This window comes from Centroberyx affinis, unplaced genomic scaffold, assembly GCF_046629955.1.
Source record: "Centroberyx affinis isolate AG114_WGS23_722 - 3 ecotype Tasmania unplaced genomic scaffold, CSIRO-AGI_Caff_v1 ptg000740l_1, whole genome shotgun sequence".
Lineage (NCBI taxonomy): Eukaryota > Metazoa > Chordata > Actinopteri > Beryciformes > Berycidae > Centroberyx > Centroberyx affinis.
This window is the reverse complement of record NW_027279353.1, coordinates 13239-34623: the sequence shown is the minus strand read 5'-3', so window position 1 is coordinate 34623 and position 21385 is coordinate 13239. Positions and strand designations below refer to the sequence as shown.

Here is a 21385-nt window from a genome sequence, read left to right as displayed (position 1 = left end):
ACTGTTTATATAAGCATGCCTGGTGCTACCCGCATATTACACACTAGACTGAGCGCAGACACCCGGCTGCACACACACTCATCACAGTTGTGGTTGTTGAACAATGCAGACACTGGCAGCGCTAGTGTCTAACAAATCACACAAGCAAAACCAGGTGAGGAGAGGGCTTTTAGGCTTTTTTTCCTTTTAGGATTGCAGGTTTTATAGACATTAACTATTTATTTTTCACGTGAGATGACTGTTTTCTGTGTTTTCTTTTCTTTAGCGTTTGCCCTGGCACAAAGAAAAAAACGCTTCAAAATCCTTCTCGGGGGGTAAAAACAAATCCAATTCCAGTCCCTGTAATTATATTTAAGCATGATGGACTTGTCTGCGATCTTCGCCGCAATTTCCCTTCTCTGGTGTTCATACCAGTACAGAACACATGAAGAAATAGCTGAATATGAGATGAGCATCAGTCCAGATTGCGGTTTGCCCTCAGTTTGTTATGCTAAGCTTTCCAAGCAACTGCTGGCTATCATCCGCCTCCTTATACCCATAAAACCTTGTGTTTTGGGGTTGTTTCCTGTAGTCGGTTTGGATTACGTTCTCACTCCTAATGAACCGCACCGCAGTTCTCTTGTTAGAGGACTGAGATCTGCATTCTCGTTCGGGTCTCGGTGCTGTTATCTGGTGCCACCAGAGTTCAAAGGTCATTGCTCTCACCTGGACAAATGAACCAAACTAAAGGAGGGAAATGCTTCAAAGTTTGAATAAACCACTCCAAACATGCTTGCTGTGAACGTGTCCCAAGGCTGCAGTGGATCAACTGTATAATGCCGGGTAGGCCAGACACCTCTCAATATTAAACCTGCAATAAGCGATAACCAATCCTGAACCTAATGTGTGCTATGTGGAAATTTCATTGAGACATAATGATATAAACCAATATCCACACTTCTCCTCATTTCTAAAGCTTGTTGTCAAAACGCAGCTCCTCCCGCTCCATTCAGCAGCTTTTCATGTTTTTTAAAAACTAGCTCGTCTCCTCCCTCGCTGTTTGAAAGCGGCGCTCTCCCTCCTCCCATTCCTGAAAATTTTCACGTAACAGCGGAATCGATGAAGCGAGCGAGTAAACATTTTCAACTAGTAAACTTGCTCCCTGCCTCTTCACTTGTCATTGTGGGACATGTGACCTTCAGCGGGAGAAAGATCTGTCAAAGTGAGACTGGTAGGTACGGTTAGCTTAGCTGTTAGCCTTTACGCGCGGTGCTTTGCAATGTTTGTCCTTGGTAGGCCTCCGTAGTGCAGTGGCTTTGCTGTGCTTTATTTACAAATGTGTCGCGGTTTCTGTTGCCCTCTAGTGGTCAGAAACTTTTGCTTATTGCAGCTTTGAATTGACGCCCGTTTTGAACCCCATTTCCTCATTTCCATTTCATCCTCTGCCCTTAAAGCCACAGTAATGTTGGGTTTTGTGCTGGCAGGAGAGAGTTAAGCCAAACAGCGGAGGACCGTCCCACTCTGAGCCGTCCAAACTCTGACTTATCACACTCCAAACTCTAACAATGCAGGAAACAAGCCCAAGCCGGATCCAACTGCCTCTGTTACATTAGCCACTTATGCCATGAACTCTAATCCGAGAGTGTGTGTGTGTGTGTGTGATGGAGGGGATTTTAGAGACCCAAATCTCTTATGCTTCTTGCTCTTATGACCAAAATATGCTTTGTGACCATTTACTTACCACCCACATGCACACACACACACACACACACACACACACACACACACATAGGTTTTGCACACTATAAATGTTGGCAAAACGTGTCATGGGAGTTACATGGGTTTACGAACATTAAAAAAAAAAAAAAAGAAACACAGCAGTGTGCAAACTGCCGATTATTATAACATTCTGCCCAGAGCCATAAACTGCAGGAGAGGGCAAAGGAATGTTGGAGTCTGACTGACACACACACACAAACACACACACACACACACACACACACAATAGAGTGGGCTACAGAAGATAAAACTAAACTATGCCCTCTGTGTGTTTGCGTTGGCTTCCGAATAGAAGAGCTCGCTGTTGCAGAGAGTAGAGCAACACATGAGTTACTAAAACCACCCAAATTCCTCTCACACGCTTCGACAGGAATCCACAGAGAGAGAGAGAGAGAGAGAGAGAGAGAGAGAGAGAGAGAAAGAGAGAGAGAGGTGGATGAGTAGTGATTGGGTAGTGGAGGGATGTCAGGGTTGTAGCACTGAAATGAAAAATGGAGACGTATGATGAGCTGAAAAGATGGATGGATGATGGGTGAGGAGGAGAGGGATAACAACGACAATAAAACTACTACTACTACTAGCCTACTAAAAATCATCATCATCATCATCATCATCATCATCATCATCATATACAGGCACCACTTTACCCAACAAAGTTACAAAGTGCCGTAAAATAAAGAGAACAGAACACATCAACTAACAATCAGCTGTAATAAAACGATGGCTTGCACTGTGAGATCATAGACACCAAAATCATCCATGTGTCCCTGGTAGATCATTCGCTCTGGTGCTTCATGCTAACACTTTAGCGACACTATGCTGAGTCATAGTAGGCGACTAGCATTATCCAAAGACTTTTTGTTTACAGATTCTACTCCACGCTCGCCCCATCCGATTGGTTTATCCGTCAGTTCATAAAGCCCGGTCTCAAAAAATGGGGGCAGTCATCTAAAATCTTAAAAATCTGATAATTGTTACCTGCCTCGATGCAGATCGTTCAAGAATAAATTGTGATGCATCTAAGAATCGGTTATTAGTTTGACTGCACTGTTGGTTTTGCATTATTTATGCAGTAGTGTTAAAATTAGGTATTTACTTATCTGGCAATTTTACTTTACAACTTTTATAATGAAATTAGGCAATAACATTGGTTATGGTGGTGTAAATACTGCAACTTGACAGTAGCAGCAGCCTGCAGTGTGTGCTATAGTGTATCAGTTAGCTCTTTGGGTCAGCTAGTATGCTTACGGGAGCGTATCTATGTTCCCTGGGTCCTATGTTTAACCCTAAACCTAACCCTAACTAACCATATTAAGCGAATACAGCTGGGGAGCTGGGGAACATCTTTTTCAGGTTCCCATTATGTGCTATATAGAGCTGGGGAACATAGGACCCTGGTAACATAGGACCTTGGGAACATAGGACCCTGGGAACATAGGACCTTGGGAACATAGGACCCTGGGAACATAGGACCTTGGGAACATAGGACCTTGGGAACATAAGACCCTGGGAGAGCACATATGTAGAACTGGGGAACATAGGACCCTGGGAACATAGGACCCTTTGTTGTGTTCCCATTATGTGCCATATAAATCTGGGGAAAATAGGACCCTGGGAACATAGGACCCTGGGAACATAGGAATGACTCCTATACTAACTAGCTAGCGGCACTCGGCTACATGGTGCAGCTAACCTGTGTTGGCTAACGTTAGCTGGACAGTTAGCACACTTTGATCCTACCTGGTAAAAAATTTCAACAGCGCTCTATGGAGAGTCTCCATCCATGGTAATACTGACAAACTGGTATTGTGTAACCTGACTCCACGGTCCAGAGGGATAAAATAACTGTTTATTAAATGGAAAAAAGCCCCAGATTCCAGCTTCAAACACTAGAAACCACATCAAAGAGTGTGTGTGAGGAACTGGCCAGCCGTACCTCATGTGTGTTTGTGTGGCACTGTCTGTCTATCTGCTGCAGATATGTAAGATGAGTAAGAAGCAAGACGAATTCCCCTCAGAGCAAATATTGATCTATTCTAGGCACCAAGTATTAAAAACGGCGCAGATGGATGAGGCCATATATTCCTAATTTACACTTTAAAAAGAACGAAAATTGTATTGTCATAGTGTTTTCCTATAATTTTCCCTTTTTGTCCCTGTGGTTTGGCGTTGTGTGTTTGCCTTCACCACTATTCCAATGGAGCAAAATGACTTTTGATATTACAGCTATTACAGATAGTTTTTTTTTTAAAAACAAATCTATATAAACATTTTAACCATGACCAAATGGCGACACATGAACCATGCCGTCCTCGTTTCCTTTGATGATCGCACTCACAGCTCTGTCGGTGTCATTAGCGCACTGAGTCAGCGTAAAGAGGACATCAATGGCGAGACTTTGCGGCGGGAAGAGGGAGGAGGCGCCGTTAGCGAGGTGTCATGGGCGGGACGGTCGTGCACGGGACAGGGAGCGAGACGAGCGCTTCAGAGAGGGAGCGTCGGTCACTGTTAGTCACTGATCGGCCCCTAGGGGCCCGAAGTGTGTTCGTATGTGAGATAATGTGTGTGAGAGACAGAGCTCAGCAACTAAAGGCCACGTCGTGACATGCAATACATCACACTAGGCCTTGGGTTGTGTGTGTGTGTGTGTGTGTGTGTGTGTGTGTGTGTGTGTGTGTGTGTGTGTGTGTGTGTGTGTTGTGTGTGTGTGTGTGTGTGTGTGTGTGTTTGTGTGTGTGTGAGTGTGTGTGTGTAGTGAACAGGGAGCTGAGGACTGCTCTCTTTAATGTTTGTTATTGTAGCACATTGTACTTTTTTCCCTCTCCTCCCTCCGTCTCTGCTCCCTCTCTCTCTTGATGCTTCATAATGAAATCCATCCATCCCAATTAGGAGGTGTCGCAGTCTGTTGTGGTGTGGGGGCTTGGAGAACAAGGGTGTGTGTGTGTGTGTGTGTGTGTGTGTGTGTGTGTGGGTGGGTGTTAGTCTTTTCAATTGGTGCTTTGGATATTACAAACAACTGCGCTATTGCATATACAAAATGGATTCACATAAGGACACCGCCTCGTGTACGTGCATGCCACTGTGTTGTGTGTCTGCCCACGCATATTTGCATTTACACACACACACACACACACACACACACACACACACACACACACACACACACACACACACACACCCACACACACACACACACACCACCCCCAGATCAATCACCCCCACACATGCTGCAGGAGAGTGTTTTTGTTTTGAGAGGAAGAGGGGGTTAATTACTTGCATTCTTCAATCGGAAACATCTTTCCATCCCCCCTCTCTCTCTCTCTCTCTCTCTCTCTCTCTCTTTCTCTCTCTCTCTCTCTCTCTCTCTTTCGCTTCTCTTTCGTTCTACACTCTAAAAAGCGTTGGGTTCCTTTAGGGTTCCTCACTTGAAAAAGAAACATCCGAATAAGGTTCCTTGAAGAACTCCCATATGTTAGAAGTTTGTGGACGTACCAGGAAGGTTCATGAAACCTTTGTCCTTCAAGGAACTTTTCTGGGGGTTTCCCTTACGGTGGCAAATTTGAAGAAACCGCTAAAGGTTCCTCGAAGCCTCACGGTACGTCCACAAACCTCTAACATATGGGGGTTCTCAAAGGAACAAATGAGGTTCCTTGAAGCGCCCCATATGTTATAAGTCTGAAACCTTTGTGGGAAAACGTTCTGGTGAACTTTCTGGGGTTTCCCTTCCAAATGCAATCTGAAAAACCACTAAAAGGTTTCTCAAATCTCTTTTTACTTTTTAGAGTGTGGCCTAAATGGAGGGAGGAGGAAGAGGGGATGAAGAAGAGATGAGGGGGTTAAAGTCCCAGAGAGACTCAATGGGGACCAGCTGCAGGGTACTGGGCAAAGGCCAGGGAACGTTCCGGATGGATAGAAAGAAGACCAGAGACCCCCAGGAGAGGAGAGGAGAGGAGGAGGAGAGAGGGAGAGGAGGAGAGAGGAGAGGAGGAGGAGAGAGGAGAAGAGAGAAGGAGAAAGGCAACAAGAACATAGAGGAAAGAATAGGAGAGGGGAGGGAAAATAGAAGAGATGCTCAATAATAATAAATTAGAAAATAGAGAATAGATAAAATAAGTGAATTTGATTTGTTGTTTGGAGGATATGAGAGATTACCCATGGAGAGAACAAACATGGATACACTTATGTCCGGCATAAATGAATAAACAAAAAAACAAACAAACAAAACATCTCTACAGAAACCATATTTCTCTAATATCTGCTGCGGGAAAAGCGAGCAAATGGCAAACAAATAAAGAGGCGAGGAGCCAGTCTTCTCTCAGCTCCGACCGCCGATTCTGCCAGGAGCAAGACGGCACTGTGGAAACATGTTGGGAGTGAGAGGATTGTGGGTAACTACACAAACACCTATCAGGGTGGCTCACCACAGACAGCGGATTTACGACGAGAGCGCTTGATTTGTTGTCAATTTAACTGTCAGTGGTGACGGACCGGGAAAAAAATAACCTGCCTTTTGTAAACAAGTACACCTTCGCAGAGCGGCGAGAAAATTGGCAATTATCTCTCGAGAGAGGTGGTGAAAACTCTTGGCGCCAGCGTCAGGTGATGAATTTGAATTTAAGGCAAGTTTGGGGGGAAAAGCAGAGTTTCATAACCAAACACAAAGCATGAACAACAGTCACACATGGGCTTTGTTTTTGTTTTCTGTGTGATGCCAGGTGAGACCGAGGAGACAGAAACTCAGTTCCAATCAAAACGCCATGGTGCTGCCATGGCCTTGTCTCAGTTTGCTATAAATCAGCGCTCTTTCCCTGTTTTTTTCTGCACATTTTGTGGTCAAGTGCAGGCTCAGAGACGGGCCGAATGGGTCTTCAGCAGCCAGCAGCGCTGATGGACACTGTCCTGTTAGTGGAGCGCTGCTGCCACCATGTGCTATATGGGAGTTTGTGCATAGGAGCAATCTGAACAAGGCAAACTCTGACTACAATGTATGGAAGGATCAGATAATGGAAGAATAAGTAAAGAGTAAAGACAATATTTTTTTTTGTGGCCCAGGTTGCCCTATTGTAAAACCAGCATAATGTCCCTATTTGTTTGTGTGGAAGAAAATTTAACACACATGTATGAACAGCTGAACAGCTGTATGAACACATGATAAATGGTCACCACACTGTAACCCTTGTGCCATAACGTACTAGGCCAGAGGTCTTGTTATCAGAGTGGCTCCTGGATGCCCCCGAGATGTCTGTGGAAGCCCTAACTTATCTGTTCTAATGTCAGCACACCCTGTACATCATTGGAAGATACGGTACATAAAAGACTGGTCTTTCTATTCCTCTGGGAAGAAGTGTATGTGGCAACCTGCTGTGTACATCTCTTCCTCTTCGAAGACTCCTTTTTAATAAATATATTCAAATAAGACGAACCTCTGACTCAAGAACCTTTTTCCTCAACAGTTTGTTTTTTTAATTTTTTTCCTTATAATTTCCTTATAAAATGTATTTTAGGATTACTATTGTTCTTCTTTGTAAGGGTGGTGGGAAAAACACTACAGAATAGGTGTGTGTGTGTGTGTGTGTGTGAGAGAGAGAGTGAGTGAGTGAGTGAGTGAGTGAGAGAGAGAGAGAGAGAGAGAGAGAGAGAGCACTTAGCACTTATAAATGTTATGATATGTGACAATGAAAATGAACAAATGAAATGAGTGAATGAAAAGATTGTCTTGCAGTACCAAAGCCTCACTGCGGGTGGCAGTGTGGCGCCTGAAACACTGCAGCGTACCGGATACGGAGAAGAAGAAGAGCTACCGGGACAGCTGATGGTGACACATCTTTTTAGGTAACGTAAAATAAACAAACATCCGGATGGCTTCGTCGCTTTGCCAAAATGCTTTAAAGCAAGTAAAGATATTTGCCGCAAGGTCAAATATGTAATTTATTTAACATCTGTTTGGATATAACGGTTTTTAAGCTAATCAGCGAAGATCATTCTGTTGGAAAGCTTCCTAGCCTCGATACGTGACGTTATGTGGTCTTATGTTATGGAGAGAGAGGGTCGGTATGTACCAGGGACAACATGACTTAAAACCTTTGACAAATGGGAAGGATCCAGTCTTCAGTTCGGCATACATCCATTTAACCAAACAGCACTTATTTCACTAAAAAAATCAGGTTTTAGAAATGGTTCGCCTCTTATTTCCTCATTCTCCTTCCTCCAAAATACAGCGAGGTCGGCGGTAGCGAGCAGTGTAAACCAACTCTACAAGGTGACATTTTATTTAAATTACTTGATGCTTGGTGGATTATCTATATGCCGAATTTACCAGAAGACCCTACTGGTGTACTATAGGTCTTAAGTTATGTTTTACGAGGTATGTACTTTCGCCGATAAGCAATGAAACATTATATTTCCAAATTTCTAAATGGAGTTTGGCGTATTTGGCTTGTATGGAGAGAACGGGACGCATCGGGGCTCGAAGCTTACCCATCTTTGTAAACAGAGAGCATATTTGCTATACAAACTAAGCTATGAGCTTGTTCGTTCATAGTTTAGACTTTAAGTTAGAGCTAATAAATAAAATGAGTTCATTATCATCATTTTTCCCTTTGTGTAAAATGTCGGCTGGGAGGAAATTGGCCTATGTGTCGTGAAACGTGCGTGCAAAACAGTTTCAGCAACTTGGCAGTCTAAATTTGTAGTTAAAACGTTCATTGGATTCATTAAAAATATCTGTGTAAATCGCTGTGTTGTAGGATAAAAATTGAGGCCTTATCTTCACATCACAACACACTGGTTACTGCCCTTATCTTAAAGTAGGCCTCTGTCAAAAAAAATGTCATGTCATGCTTAGTTACTTTTGGTTTTGTCTTCTGTGCACATCGCTCAGCAGGTTCTATGATCCACCTAAGACTCCCTAAAATAGAAGAAGAAAGCCGTGAAACCTCCCAGCTCAGACAAGCGGTGTTGCAAAACGATGCCAGACTCGTCGACGAGATGCTCTGCCAAGAAATCTACAAGAGAGTCATCAACTGCAGAGGAGGCTGGGGCATCGCGGGCACGCCCCTGCGCACGGCCGCCTCCAAAGGCCACCTCAGGTGTCTGCAGGTGCTGCTAGCCCACGGCGCCGAGGTGGACCGCGTGGACGTCAAGGCCCAGACGCCGCTCTTCACGGCCGTCTGCGGGAAGTACCTGGACTGCGTCTTAGCGCTCCTCAGAGCCGGCGCCAACCCCAACGGCAGCTCCACCAACAACTGCTCCCCGGTCCTCACCGCGGCCAGGGAGGGCGACGTGGAGATACTGAAGGAACTGCTCAGACACGGCGCCGAGGTGAACTCCCGGTCCAAGGTCTTGCTCTGGACGTCGAGCGCCAGCGTGTCCAGCGGCCCGCTCTACCTCGCCGCCGTGTACGGACACATGGAGTGTTTCAAGGTGTTGCTGCTCTACGGGGCGGACCCGGACTACAACTGCACAGACGCGAAGCTGCTGAGTAAAATCAAGCAGCCCAAAACGGTGCTGGAGATGTGTCTGAGGCACGGCTGCGGCGTGGAGTACATCCAGCTGCTCATCGACTTCGGCGCCAACGTCTACCTCCCCACGCTGATCATCGAGAAGTCCACCAAGCAGAACGAGGCCGTGGAGCTGCTCCTGCGGGAACGAGGTGCAGAACGACTCCTTCGTTTTAACTCCTCCTTAAAGTCACAAAGAAACGGCATTTCGATGATGGTTTTCTGCTCTTGTAATTTGAGGTATTCCAGGTAGAAACGGGATGTTAGGGAGGGAACATGCAGGAAACATGGTTCTTCACACACCTGTATCAGGAGACAGGTAGAAGAGAAGTTGGAAGCCGACAGAACATATCAAGAGACTCCCGCACACTGTCTATACTTAGACAGTGACAATTTAAAACATTTACAACACAAGAAGAACCGAAATTCAGAACCGAAACGCTGTAATTCTTCAATAAAGTGTTTTAAATTGCAGAGGGACTGTTCAAAAGTGAGCAGGTTGGACCAGAACCAAACAAAGGCAGTGAAGCCCGGACTTGGAGTAGCTAGTGAAAAAAAAATCCACTCTGAAATGCTTTGCACATAATCTTGAGCCATCACAAATTCCAGATTCAGACCCAAAATGAGTAAATTCCAGCCACCGGGATGCAGCCATGCTGTCTGAGGAAAGGGAAACAGGGTGTTTTCAGGGGGGTGAACCCCCCAAAATGCCCCGCTACTTTGAAAGTTGTGAAGCTGCAGGTGTTATTATAAATTAATTTGTGACGGCTCAAGATTTAGTGTTGGAGAAGGCGACCGGTCCCTCTACAGTGAAACGCAGCATCCAGTTCTTCTGAGTCCCTTTCCATTGTTTTTTGGTCCAAACCCGCCCACTTTTGAACAGTTGCTCCCCATGTGACCTCATGTCCCGCCCCCCAACATCCTGTATCAACCGGAAATGCGTCAAATTACAGAAGACATCACCGAAATGCTGTTTCCTTGTGACTCTGAATTTACAGTAGTAACCACAGTAGTAGACACCTCATGTATTCATCTTTATGAACGGATTTCCATTAAATATTTAGATTTTGGTGGTGATGCAGAACTGGGATTTCCACCATGAGACAATTAGCCATAACTATGAAACGAAGGGAAATAGAGACTTGATTCCAAATACGTTTGCAGGGTCAAAAAATCAATTTAACTTTAAAATTGAAGTGATAGGAATGGAGTGTTTAGTGTTAAAAACTGGGATTTCTAGAATGCTTACATGTAGATGTACACTCCTGTCCGTGGGGATGTACAGTGATTGCTGCAGTAGAAGAGGGCTGGGCGATAATTCAATGTCATCGTTTATTGTCTTTCAGTGGAATTATTTTAACATCGTGACACAAATTTCTGCTGTCTGAATTGATGACGACAAGCATATTTTACTTAAAAACTGATAAAATGAGGTATGGTAGGAATATTATTTGAAAATTTCTGTTTTGTTTGACACCACACCGAACATCACCATTTGGTTCAATGAGATGAACATTAATTTGATTATTTAACGTGATTTTGCATACATGAACCATATCGTGATATATATTGATATCGAGAAAAATCCTTATGATTATCATGATATTGATTTCAACCATATCGCCCAGCCCTACAGTAGAATATACTTAAATTCACCAACATGACCAATAGCAAGGGAGTGCAAAGGCAACAGATGTAATAAAATATTCCTGTGGCCCTAGAAAGATCATGAAAGATAGAGGAGTGTGCTGAAAGGAAACAAAGGAGTAAGATCGTGTTTGATCATGTTTTCTGTCTGTTACTTTTCTCCTGCAGGAAGTCCGAAGGCCTTGACTTCACAGTGCCGACTCGCCATCCGAGGATACCTCAAAAAGATCGACAGGATCCACTGTATCGACCAACTGGAAATGCCATCGAGTCTCCTTAGCTTCTTGCAATACAAGCCGGTTCCAGTCACAGTCTTATAGCTCGGTCGACTGGAGTCCAGTGATGCAAAACTAGCATATGTGACATTTTTATTCATGTTTCTGCTCTTGTTTTATGTCTGTGGATTGTGGAGCAACCACCTTTTTGTCTTTTTTTTTTTTTACTTTTCATGTGCTAATTCTGTTAGACTCAGTCTTAATTTAAAACATTAAATGTGTAGTTATGTAGTGTGCTTCAACGGTGGAGTGATTGTGCTTTATTTTTTTGCAAAGTGACTAGGGATGCACCGATACCAGGCTAAAATGGAATATCGGTATCAGAGATTTTACTCGAGACTAAAATCCGATACCCAAAGCCATGAGTAACGTAAGAAATAAAAGCAAACTGTCTTGATTTTATGCATTTGTGTCACATAGAAGCCTGTATTTCTCAAATGGAGGGAAAAACAAGGATTTTATCTCAATAATTTTTAATCCAAACTACCCCAAACTAAGGAAGTAAGCCTACACTTTTTAGTAAAAGTGATGGATCGGATCAGTACCGGCCGATACTTAAATTTTCGTACTCTGAATCGGTATCACCACTGAAAAAGTGCTATCGGTGCATCCCTAAAAGTGACATTTAAAAGAACAAGTTTACACAAGATAAATGGCACCGAATGAAGTATTTTTTTCTGTTAATTTCGGTAGAGAGAATACACTCCTGGAAAGGTGCTGGCCATGGCAAAATGGCTTGAATAACAAGAATTTCCTGCATACACACACGGTTTTCATGCAGATAACACTTTTATTGAATAAAAGCATTATTTGCATCAAGGCTTCTTGTTACTCAGTGGATACTGTTCCCCCCCGTAGCCATTCACAGCCAGTCACAGAAAGCCCTCTGTTGAAGCTGCAGTTCTTTGTGTCACATGTTCATCACAACTGTCCTAGTTCTCTGGTTGTTTACTGTCTCAGACATTGAATAGATTGCCCTAGTTCATAGGAATTACACATACAAATTCTTAAAATGAGTGTGAATCATCTTGATTTTTTTGCAAAGCCCCAGCTGTGAGCCTCAGGTCTCTACACACGCTTTGTAACTCATTTTTCTTCAGTGGAATTTGCCCCACATCATTCCCAAATTTTCCTTTTCGTTCCTCTGTGTCTCCAAAAAGGTCAGAGCTCCTCAGTTTATCAAACAGCACAGGAAAAATAATAAACTAAAGGCTCTTCTACAGGTTATTTTCAGGTTTTGCAGGGTCTGCCAGGGGTCAATAGCATGTAAATAATATCAGTTTTAGAAATTAATGGCATTTCCATATTTTTCATCCCCCCAAATCTCCCAAATCCCAATCCCAACACTCCAAGGTGAGCACAAAAAGACGACATGAGAATCACTTGGTCATTTAATTATACAAAAGCTTCGTATCTGACCATGCATCGACTCGGGCATCGCCTATAAATAATTAGAAAAGGACCAGAACCGCTGATTCAGCAGGGAAACACATTCAAGATGGCAGTCGGGATCATCTGTTCCCTACGGAGGAAAAAGGCACTAAATTCAGCTTGGCCGAAAAGGGGGATTTTCTTATCTTTTTTTTAGTCTGTTACAGAGGAGGGGAAGAGGATGAAGTATAACCTCAACAAATCAGTAATGTTCATTCAAGTCATGTGGCTGGGCAGGAGAAAAATCAGACATTTCTTTTTTGATTTCACACTGCAGTTATTGCCTTTTGCCTTCGTGGGGCCGATGTGTTCATGACATCCTCCAGCGACCGCAGAGAGACTTCGACACACAGCCTGTCCTGTCCAGCAACGACAGCAAGAGACACGACAGAGGAGAACAGAGGAGTCCCGAACCAGAACAAAGGAGTCCCGAACCAGAACAGAGGAGTCCCGACCAGAGGGGGGAAAAAAAATTAACAGCATTAACAAAATGAAATCATCCACCGGCAGCGCCAGAAATCACCAAATCAAACACTAATCTTCAAGTATTTCCGTCATCAGGGAATACAAAAACTGAAAAAAAAAAAATGAACCAAATCTAGGTAACATTCATTTGACTTTCATAAAGCTAACAATTAGTTTTAAAATAACATAAGTTTAAAAAACAGAACGACTGAAATTAATCTGGATCCGCTCCACAGAACATTACGCACAATGCGCTGGAAGATTTGTAGAATATTTTATAGCTTCATTCCAAAATGAGATATCTGCCATTTGAAAAAAAAAAAAAAAAGTGTTAGAAAATGACTGCTGGCATGAAAATAAAACACATTATGGGTTAGTATTAAAGTGAGGGGTCATCATCAGAGCTTTACTTAGAAAATAGTTAGGATAGATTCATCTGTGTTTTTTAAATATTAATTTCAAGTAGCAACATTTTTTTTCCCAAAATGGATATATAGCGTTTTGGAATGAAACACTTCATTTGGTCCCTTTTTATTGTTTTTTTTTTTTTAAACTGAGGTCAGCAGCATCATCGTCATGACATCATGGCCTTTGAGGGTCCTGTTGGCTCGGTGACTGTCGTCACGGCGACCTCGGCTCAGCCCAGCCCCACGTCGAGCGACATCATCACCACGAAGCCCAGGATGGAGGTCCAGGATGCCAGCTTCCCGTTTCCACTGGTGACACCGAGCGGGAGTGACAGAAGTGGAAGAAGAAGTGGAAGAAGTGTGAGTTTGAGAGAGAGACAGAGGGTGGAAGAGAAAGAGTGCAAATCCTTCATCTGTTCCTCCTTCCATATACAGGGCTCGCAGGTGATGTGACACACACTTGAGCGGCCATGTTGGAGGTCCCAACCTGATCTCACACAAATATGTGAAACGAGCACCACTTGTTGACACCAAATTACATGTTGGTGGCATGTAAAGTGTTAAAATTCTGTTTTCCCAGCATGAAACGGTTACTTGAAGGAGACACGGCTATAAATGGCAGCAGTAGAGTCACATTGAAGCAGCTCAGTGGACCAGAATCTGGACACTACTGGAGACGATGTAACAATTCAATGGCTGATCACTATCACATATTTTGGAATTGTCCAACAATCCAATCCTATTGGCTAGAGATAGTTAACAGAAATAAAATCAATACTGGGTTTTGAGATTGATTATAGTTTTGGCACTATATATTTAGATAATATACCAACCGGATTTAACTAACTAATTTTTAATTTTTAATTTAATAACTAAGAAATGGCTAGACAAGGATCCACCAACAAAAGGAGAGTGGATAGCAATAGTAAAGGAAATGTATGATATGGAGAAACTGACCTTTTCTCTAAGACTTTGTATCGATACATTTTGTAAGTATTGGTCGAAATGGTTATTACATATGAATATGGAAATATACTTTTTCTCTCCTCCCTTAACTTTATGTATGTGGTTTACTAGTATTATCACATTTATAATTTTTTATTTATTTATTTTTTTCAAAATGGGTTTGTATGTGAACTTGTTCGATAAATGTCATAAGACAATAATCATTTTAACTTACTTTGAGGACTTTGAGGATCTTTTTACACTGCAAACCCTGCCTTGGAATTCGGAAAAACTATAAAACTCTGAGTTCTTTGTCACCTTGGATACTGGAAGCTACGATGGCGATCCAAACTTAGAGAACTAAGTGCTTCACGCCCCGAGCTCTATGCCGGAGGCCACGAACGCCGACACCAACTCCGTCTACCCATCATCCCTCTCTCCGTCCCCTCTCACCTGACTTGAGCCTCGGGTATGATGTCATCGACCACCACGTAGACCATCGCCCCGGCGGCGAACGCCAGAGCGTACGGCAGCAGAGGTTCCGCCAAAACCACGGCGACGGCGCCTAGCAACCCAGCAACGGGCTCCACCATGCCGCTCAGCTGGCCGTACCTGAGGACACAGACAAGAGCGTCACACACATATCAGCTTAAAAGACTTAAAAGAGTTTAAAGGAAAACATTGTTCAGAACCACTCAGTACAATCTAAATATGACTTCTGAGTAACAGAAATGATAAGAAATGTTATTTTAATTTTATCTTTAACATAAATTTCTACACATTAATTTTCACATTCATAGAACAGACTGGCTTCATAGAACTCAGACAAAAGTCCTGAATAAATGTATTTTGAAATAACTTCATAGCACAACAAAACGTACAAGTCAAGGGGTGTGAATACTTTTACAAGTCAATGTAACTAAACTGTAACTAAAGCTGAAATGCCTCAAAACTTCTAAAAACACTCCAAATTTGAATTTAGTTGAAGTTCCACCAAGCTACTGCAAAATGTAGTTTAATTACAAGTAGTTAAACAACTCCCCAACACTGCATACAGGAACACACACACACATTGTAGAGACACACACACACACACTCATCTCCCTACCAGAAGGCCCTCCATGTTGACACCCCTGACCCCCGGAGCGGTAGGCTCACTGCTAAGCCTTCTGGGAAATTCTGGATGCCAATACCGATGGCCAAGTTTCTGTGGGGACAAAAAAAAGTGAAACATTACCAAAAGTCAGACCATATTCCCTTCACAGCAAATATTAGCAACCAATCTATCATTCATGTATTTGAATTCAGACAGTACAGTAGGTTGAGTGAAATATTCCCAAGAGATGAATAAAAACATCTCACCCCAAAACAAAAAGAGAAAAAAAAAACTGTGGTGCACAGACAACAAAATGCAAAAAGTGACAATCCAAATGAATAATTTACAATTAATCAAACTACAAGTAAACCTGATGCAGGCAAAGTGTTTGTGTTCAAAGAGAGAGTGAGCAAGGGAACGCGTGTTGTGTTATGGTGTGTGTGTGTGTGTGTGTGTGTGTGTGTGTGAAGGATGGCCAGAGAGAATGTGTGTGTGAGAGAGAGAGAGAGAGAGAGAGAGAGAGAGAGAATTCAATTCAATAAAATATGCTTTATTGGCATGAATGTCATAACAACAAAATAGCCAAAGCGTCTCAGAACAGTCAACTAAAAAGGATACAATTGATCTAACAACAAAGTAAACAGTGGATACATTACTGAGAATCTATTGATCTAATCAGGGGTTAAAGTGGGCCGGAACGATCCGGAACGGCGTTCCAGCACCTTGGATTAATAAGTAAATAAATCTGATTGGCAGTTTCCTACATAATAATATCAAGCGAGTTCACAGGGCTGCCAACTCTCACGCATTGACCGAGAGACTCACGCAACTGACATTTTTCACACGCTCTCACGCCACAAGTTCATTTTCTCACGCAGTGAAAAACAAATTCATAACTGATGACGTCGCGACGTGAAAAAAGGAAACTGACAGCAGGACAGACGAGACAGAGCAGCACCGTGCAGCAGAGAGTTATACAGACCATCTGAATAGCGAGAAATATACACAAATCTATTATATTGTAATTTATTCCCATGCTGCTCAGAGTAATCTCAGTCAGCAGCTCTTCTGTCTCTCCCCCTCCTCTCGCTCCGTGCGCACGCAGGCAGGAGCGAGAGTGAGTTGCTATGGTTACGGGGACGCTCTGTGTCTCTGTCGCTCTGAAACTTTTAGTAATATAACATAATTTTGAATTTTTGGTTAACATTATACAGGGTTGTTGTTTCTTGGCTAAATCCAAGAGGTTAGGCCAGGTGGTGTAGAAATGCAGGAAGTTTGTTTTAAATTACTATTTTTTCCTCCTCATTTGACCACGGCATGGTTTTGCGGGTTGCCATTTAATAGTAGTTAATTAAATTAAAATTAAGGTGCTACCAAAAAAAGTACCAGGTACCAGGTAATATGGTAGCCTACCTGGTATTTGCCCAATGGAAAACCAAAAAAGGCGAGTCGAGTCGAGTCGAGTCGAGCCGGTATCATGCGGAGGAAAAGCGGCTTAAGAATGTACAGAATATATACTTCCTTGAACTGCTATCATCTGCCAAATTTAGGGATCCTCAATTTAACTGCCGCTGAAATAATAAAGATAAATCAGTGAAAGCAGTATAGGGTATCGAGTTCCCCCAGGATGGCAACAGTAGGCTACAAGATGGATCTAGGTTTGAAAAATAAAATCCAGGTTTATGCTGCCTATATGGGATAGCATCTTGGATTTTCTTGAAAGCGTGATTTCTTACAAATCCATTTTTAGTCTGGGTTACAGATAGAGACCAAACGGACCACACAGTATCACAGCAGGCTTACTGTTTGATTGGCCTGTAGCTTGATGTGGATAAGGAGAGGGCTGAGAAGGAAGAGGAGGATAAAAACGTAGCCCTTGTGGAAGTCCCACTTTTCACTGCATGTCTGCTTAAAGTGATGTTGAACTCTGGTAGTGTCTTGGGTTGTGTCTCTTCCTCCATGATATAAAACCCCAAAATCAGTCATTCTGTGATCTGTCGCTCCGGTAGAGGAGACTGGAGAATTGTGTTTTTTTCTCTCTCCATTAACTGCCATTGTATGGAGGAACAGTCTGAAAATCACACTTCTAGCACATTTGTTAAGTAGTAGTACGTTTTTTTATGTTATTAAACCAACTGTAACACCGAAATCCGGTCGGAAGAATTTCGGTGTTACACAAGGTTTAAACATTGAGAAAGCGATTCACTTAAAAATATCAGCAGAATGACTAATTTTTTTTAATATATTGTCAGAATCTTTGCATTGGTTTATGTGCTAGAAGTGTGATTTTCAGACTGTTCCTTCTCCAGTCTCCTACCAGAGCAACAGATCACAGAATCACTGATTTTTTTTTGGGGGGGGGGTTTATCATGGAGGAAGATACACAACCCAAGGTACCCTACCAGAGTTCAACATCACTTTAACTCCTGCTCCCCTTTGCCTTCTGCAGTGCCAAATCTTAACCACCAGATGTCAGCAGCACACAGCAGAACAACACAGAACTGTTGTATTCTGTCCGGACCTGATCCCCCCATGGTCCAACAGTTTGTGCCTAATAAAACCTCAGGCCCTGCTAATGCCACTGCCACCCAGTTGTACAATCGAATATACCTTTTTTTTTTTGGTCACATACACCTCTTCCATCTGTGAAAGTAAAAGGGGGATCGAGGAGCGTCCTGGTGGCTCACTGGTCTAAGGCAGTGGTTCTCAATGTGGGGTCCGGGGACCACCAGGGGTCCTTGATGGAGGTTCCAGGGGTCCCCAGCAAATTAATGAATTGTTAAACTTCAGCATTATTTCATTTACAAGAAGTTAGGAAATTGGAAAATGTAGAAGAACTGTTTTGACTGTTTTGATCATAGTTTCTCTGTTATCTCTCTACCTACAGTACAGATAGTCATGGAATTCTGGACAAATTCATATCTAGCAATAAAAATATTCTCAGATTTGGGTCCAAGAGACAAAAACGCATCAAATGGGGGTCCGTGGCCCTAATGTGGACTCAATTAGGGGTCCTTGATATGAAAAAGGTTGAGAATCACTGGTCACTCACAAAGGTGAGTACCTTGTAAACGTGACGTTCTGGGTTTGAATCCGGCCCAGAACCTTCCCTCCCCTCTCTCTCCCAAACCTGTCCTGTCTCTCTCTCTACTTTGAACTGTCTAATAAAGGCAAAAATGCCTAAAAAAAATAATCATAAAAGAGGGTCAAGCACTGTTTTTGGCTAGAGAGAAGCATTCCGTTTTCCTCCTGAGGCTAAAACACAAGATGGCCGCATTGTGAGAGGGGACGGTACTTTTGTATATTTTTTCACCTTGCTATGAGGAATACTCAATGATCCAGGAATAAAATAATAAGGGTGGGGTTATTATTATGACCCTGATATAGACAAAACACCGTAAGAAAAGGCCTTGTTGCGTGCAGAACCTTGTTTATCCGATCCCACTGGTAAGAGATGTGTGTGTGTGTGTGTGTGTGTGTGTGTGTGTGTGTGTTTGCCTCGGTACTGGTCTTACCTGGCGCTCTCGAAAGTGGCAGATGAGGTCTTCCCAATGGCGCCGAATCCGACCCCCACGGCCAAGCCCTCTGCAGAACAAAAAACACGCAAATTATCCTCGCTTGTATCTGCGTTGTGTCCCTCGTATTCTTCGAAGCACTTTCTTAAAAGCACTCTATAAATAAATCACTTATTTGAAAAAGAAAAGCTTAAATTTTGGGGAGGAGGAGGGGAAAACATCATTGCAAAAAAAACACAAAATACAGAAAAAAGCCAATATCAGAAGCCTCTCAGCTCCTTTTAGAAACTAACAGCAGCCACTGGGCGTCTCTACTCCATGGCATTTATTGTACTCCATTTTTTTTCTTTTGGTCTTATCCTCTATAATCATCTTCCTTCTTCATCTTCCCTCCCCATCTACATCTACAGACGAAGCCCTCATAGAAGAAGTCCCTCTGTTTACTACCTATTTGCTGAACGACTGCTGCACTTTGGCTCTATCATCACAAGAGTAATTATGAGCAAACAGGTTTTACTCTCTTTAAAAAGGTGCTGGGAATTACAAGTAATTATCTGGTCAAGATACTAGCCAGACGGATTTGTCTGTAGTTCTAATGCAGGATGAATGCATGATGGGGGACTTCTATGACTGACACTTCATTATATTTACCCTGCAGCTAATGCAGAATAGCTGCAGGATAAATGCATGAAGTGGGATTTCTACAATGGCTCCCACTGTATAGATCTTCTCTCCGTTCCCTCCCTGCATCCTCTGCTCTCCCTGTACCTCGTCCCTCTCCTCTCACGTCCCATTTGTCTCATTTGTTATGCCTGTCATGCATACTTAAAGCACACCGCATTCAAACCAAAAGTGAAAAGGTCGCAGAACACGGTGTCTGTGAGCGTGTGCGTGTGTGTGTATGTGTGAGAGAGAGGTGTGTGTGTGCGTGTGTGTATGTGTGAGAGAGAGGTGTGTGTATGTGTGTGTGTGTGTGGGTGGGTGGGTGTCTGTGTGCGCACGTGCACCGGTGCGTCAGCCAGGATTACAAGCTGTTTTGCATTCCATACCAAAAACACAGAGGAGAAAAAAAAACAGTAATTACTTCAAAAGCTGACAAGCAGTCACGTCCTGTTATGCCATTAGCTGGCTCGCTAATCGCCGTGCTAAAATGTGGTAATTTCCTGATCTGTTTTCATGGCTAGCATAATTAACCAAGTTAAGAGTAAGCATCAAAGAGGAAACGTTGTGGAAGGAGAGCCCCGAGACAGTCGGGCGGTTTAGTCACCTGCCCCTGGATCCCTGCTGGCCGAGGATCAAATCCCCAAAAAGTCAAAGTACAAACAACACAATTCCTACTCCACCATAAACGAAGTGTAAAATACTCAAGGTGAGTGGAGTGGCCACTGTCAAACTTCCCTTACATGCATTTAATCTGCAGGAATCCAGGATTAGTACTTTGGACAGTTCTTTCTTGAATGATGTAAAGGTTGGAAACAAATTAGTGTACAAAACTCTGGTGTCTCTCAACCAACTCGTTACCTCTGATGGCTGAAAACGGAGCCAAAGTGCAGCGAGCAGGAAGTAAAAAGTGGCTTCTTAGGTATTTATCTATATCACATATGGATGCAGAGCGATCTTTTCTCTTGCACGCATGAATGACTGATCTCTTTCGACCCTTTCTTTCTGCTCCTGTCTACTCTGTGCTGTAGTCTGCCTGTCTCTCTCTCTCTCTCTCTCTCTCTCTCTCTCGCCGCAATAATATTAACTAGGGCTGTGTAAAAAAATCAATACAGCTGAGTATTGCAATATTTTTTTCCATGATACTGTATCGATTTTCCAGCCCCTCGTATCGATACATAAAAAAATATTATTCATGTTTTAAACGGATTTAAAATGTCCTTAAATTTCCCTTTGAATTAAATAGTTTTGACTCGATTTGTCCGCTGAGTTATCAATATAATGTGATGTACATATTAGTACTCAGGTGGTACACAGCAAGTTGTATTTTCAGCTCTATTTTTACATTTTCAGTAAATTATGTAGAGTATTGTAATGTATCGTGAGGTCCTTGCCAATACCCAGCCTTATTACTAACCCATCTCCCCCTGCACTGCCAGAGCCTTACAGCGAGTGCAATCAATGACAGAGAAGAAATGAGAAAAAAAAAAGAACTATTAAGGGAAATGAGAGCGAATGAGAGAAGGAACATAAACAGCAGCGAGAGAAAGAGAGGAAATGGCAATAGAAAGACAGAGGGAAGACGTGGGAGGGTGGGCAAATCAGAGAGAGAGAGAGAGCGAGGAGGCAAATGAAGGAGAGTGAGCGATCGATATCCTGTTCTCCCCTCGGGCCGCGGGCTCCCAGC

The 21385-nt window shown here is 43.0% G+C and overlaps 2 protein-coding genes across 10 annotated transcripts in view; one reads left to right on the top strand and one right to left on the bottom strand.

The window, feature by feature from the left end:
* The first annotated feature begins 4114 nt into the window (after positions 1–4114).
* LOC139644444 (ankyrin repeat and SOCS box protein 12-like) lies at positions 4115–13677 on the top strand. 9 transcript variants are annotated; one of them, XM_071519804.1, is made up of 3 exons: positions 4115–4124; positions 8642–9409; positions 11073–11233. In XM_071519804.1, the coding sequence occupies exons 2-3, from the start codon at positions 8647–8649 to the stop codon at positions 11222–11224; spliced, it is 915 nt and encodes a 304-aa protein (XP_071375905.1). In that variant the 5' UTR covers positions 4115–4124; positions 8642–8646; the 3' UTR covers positions 11225–11233. The 9 variants fall into 9 exon arrangements, with proteins under 9 accessions (XP_071375905.1, XP_071375901.1, XP_071375899.1 ...); XM_071519800.1 differs by lacking the exon at positions 4115–4124 and adding an exon at positions 7548–7590 and having other exon boundaries at positions 11073–13677; XM_071519798.1 differs by lacking the exon at positions 4115–4124 and adding an exon at positions 7556–7590 and having other exon boundaries at positions 8639–9409.
* The window catches only part of LOC139644443 (zinc transporter ZIP11), a gene marked incomplete at its 5' end in the record, with an annotated part of 20205 nt that continues 12473 nt past the window's right edge, over positions 13654–21385 (bottom strand). Inside the window, 4 exons of the mRNA XM_071519793.1 lie at positions 13654–13791; positions 14881–15039; positions 15536–15634; positions 19039–19108. Coding sequence (XP_071375894.1) covers positions 13713–13791; positions 14881–15039; positions 15536–15634; positions 19039–19108 — 407 coding nt within the window. The remainder of the gene's footprint in view (positions 13792–14880; positions 15040–15535; positions 15635–19038; positions 19109–21385) is intronic.

Excerpts from the sequence above, each read along its gene's own strand:
- LOC139644444 (XM_071519800.1), top strand. The coding sequence starts at position 8,647 with ATGATCCACCTAAGACTCCCTAAAATAGAAGAAGAAAGCCGTGAAACC. Across the intron at positions 9,410-11,072 it reads GCTGCTCCTGCGGGAACGAG|GAAGTCCGAAGGCCTTGACT; the intron begins GTGCAGAACGAC and ends TTTCTCCTGCAG.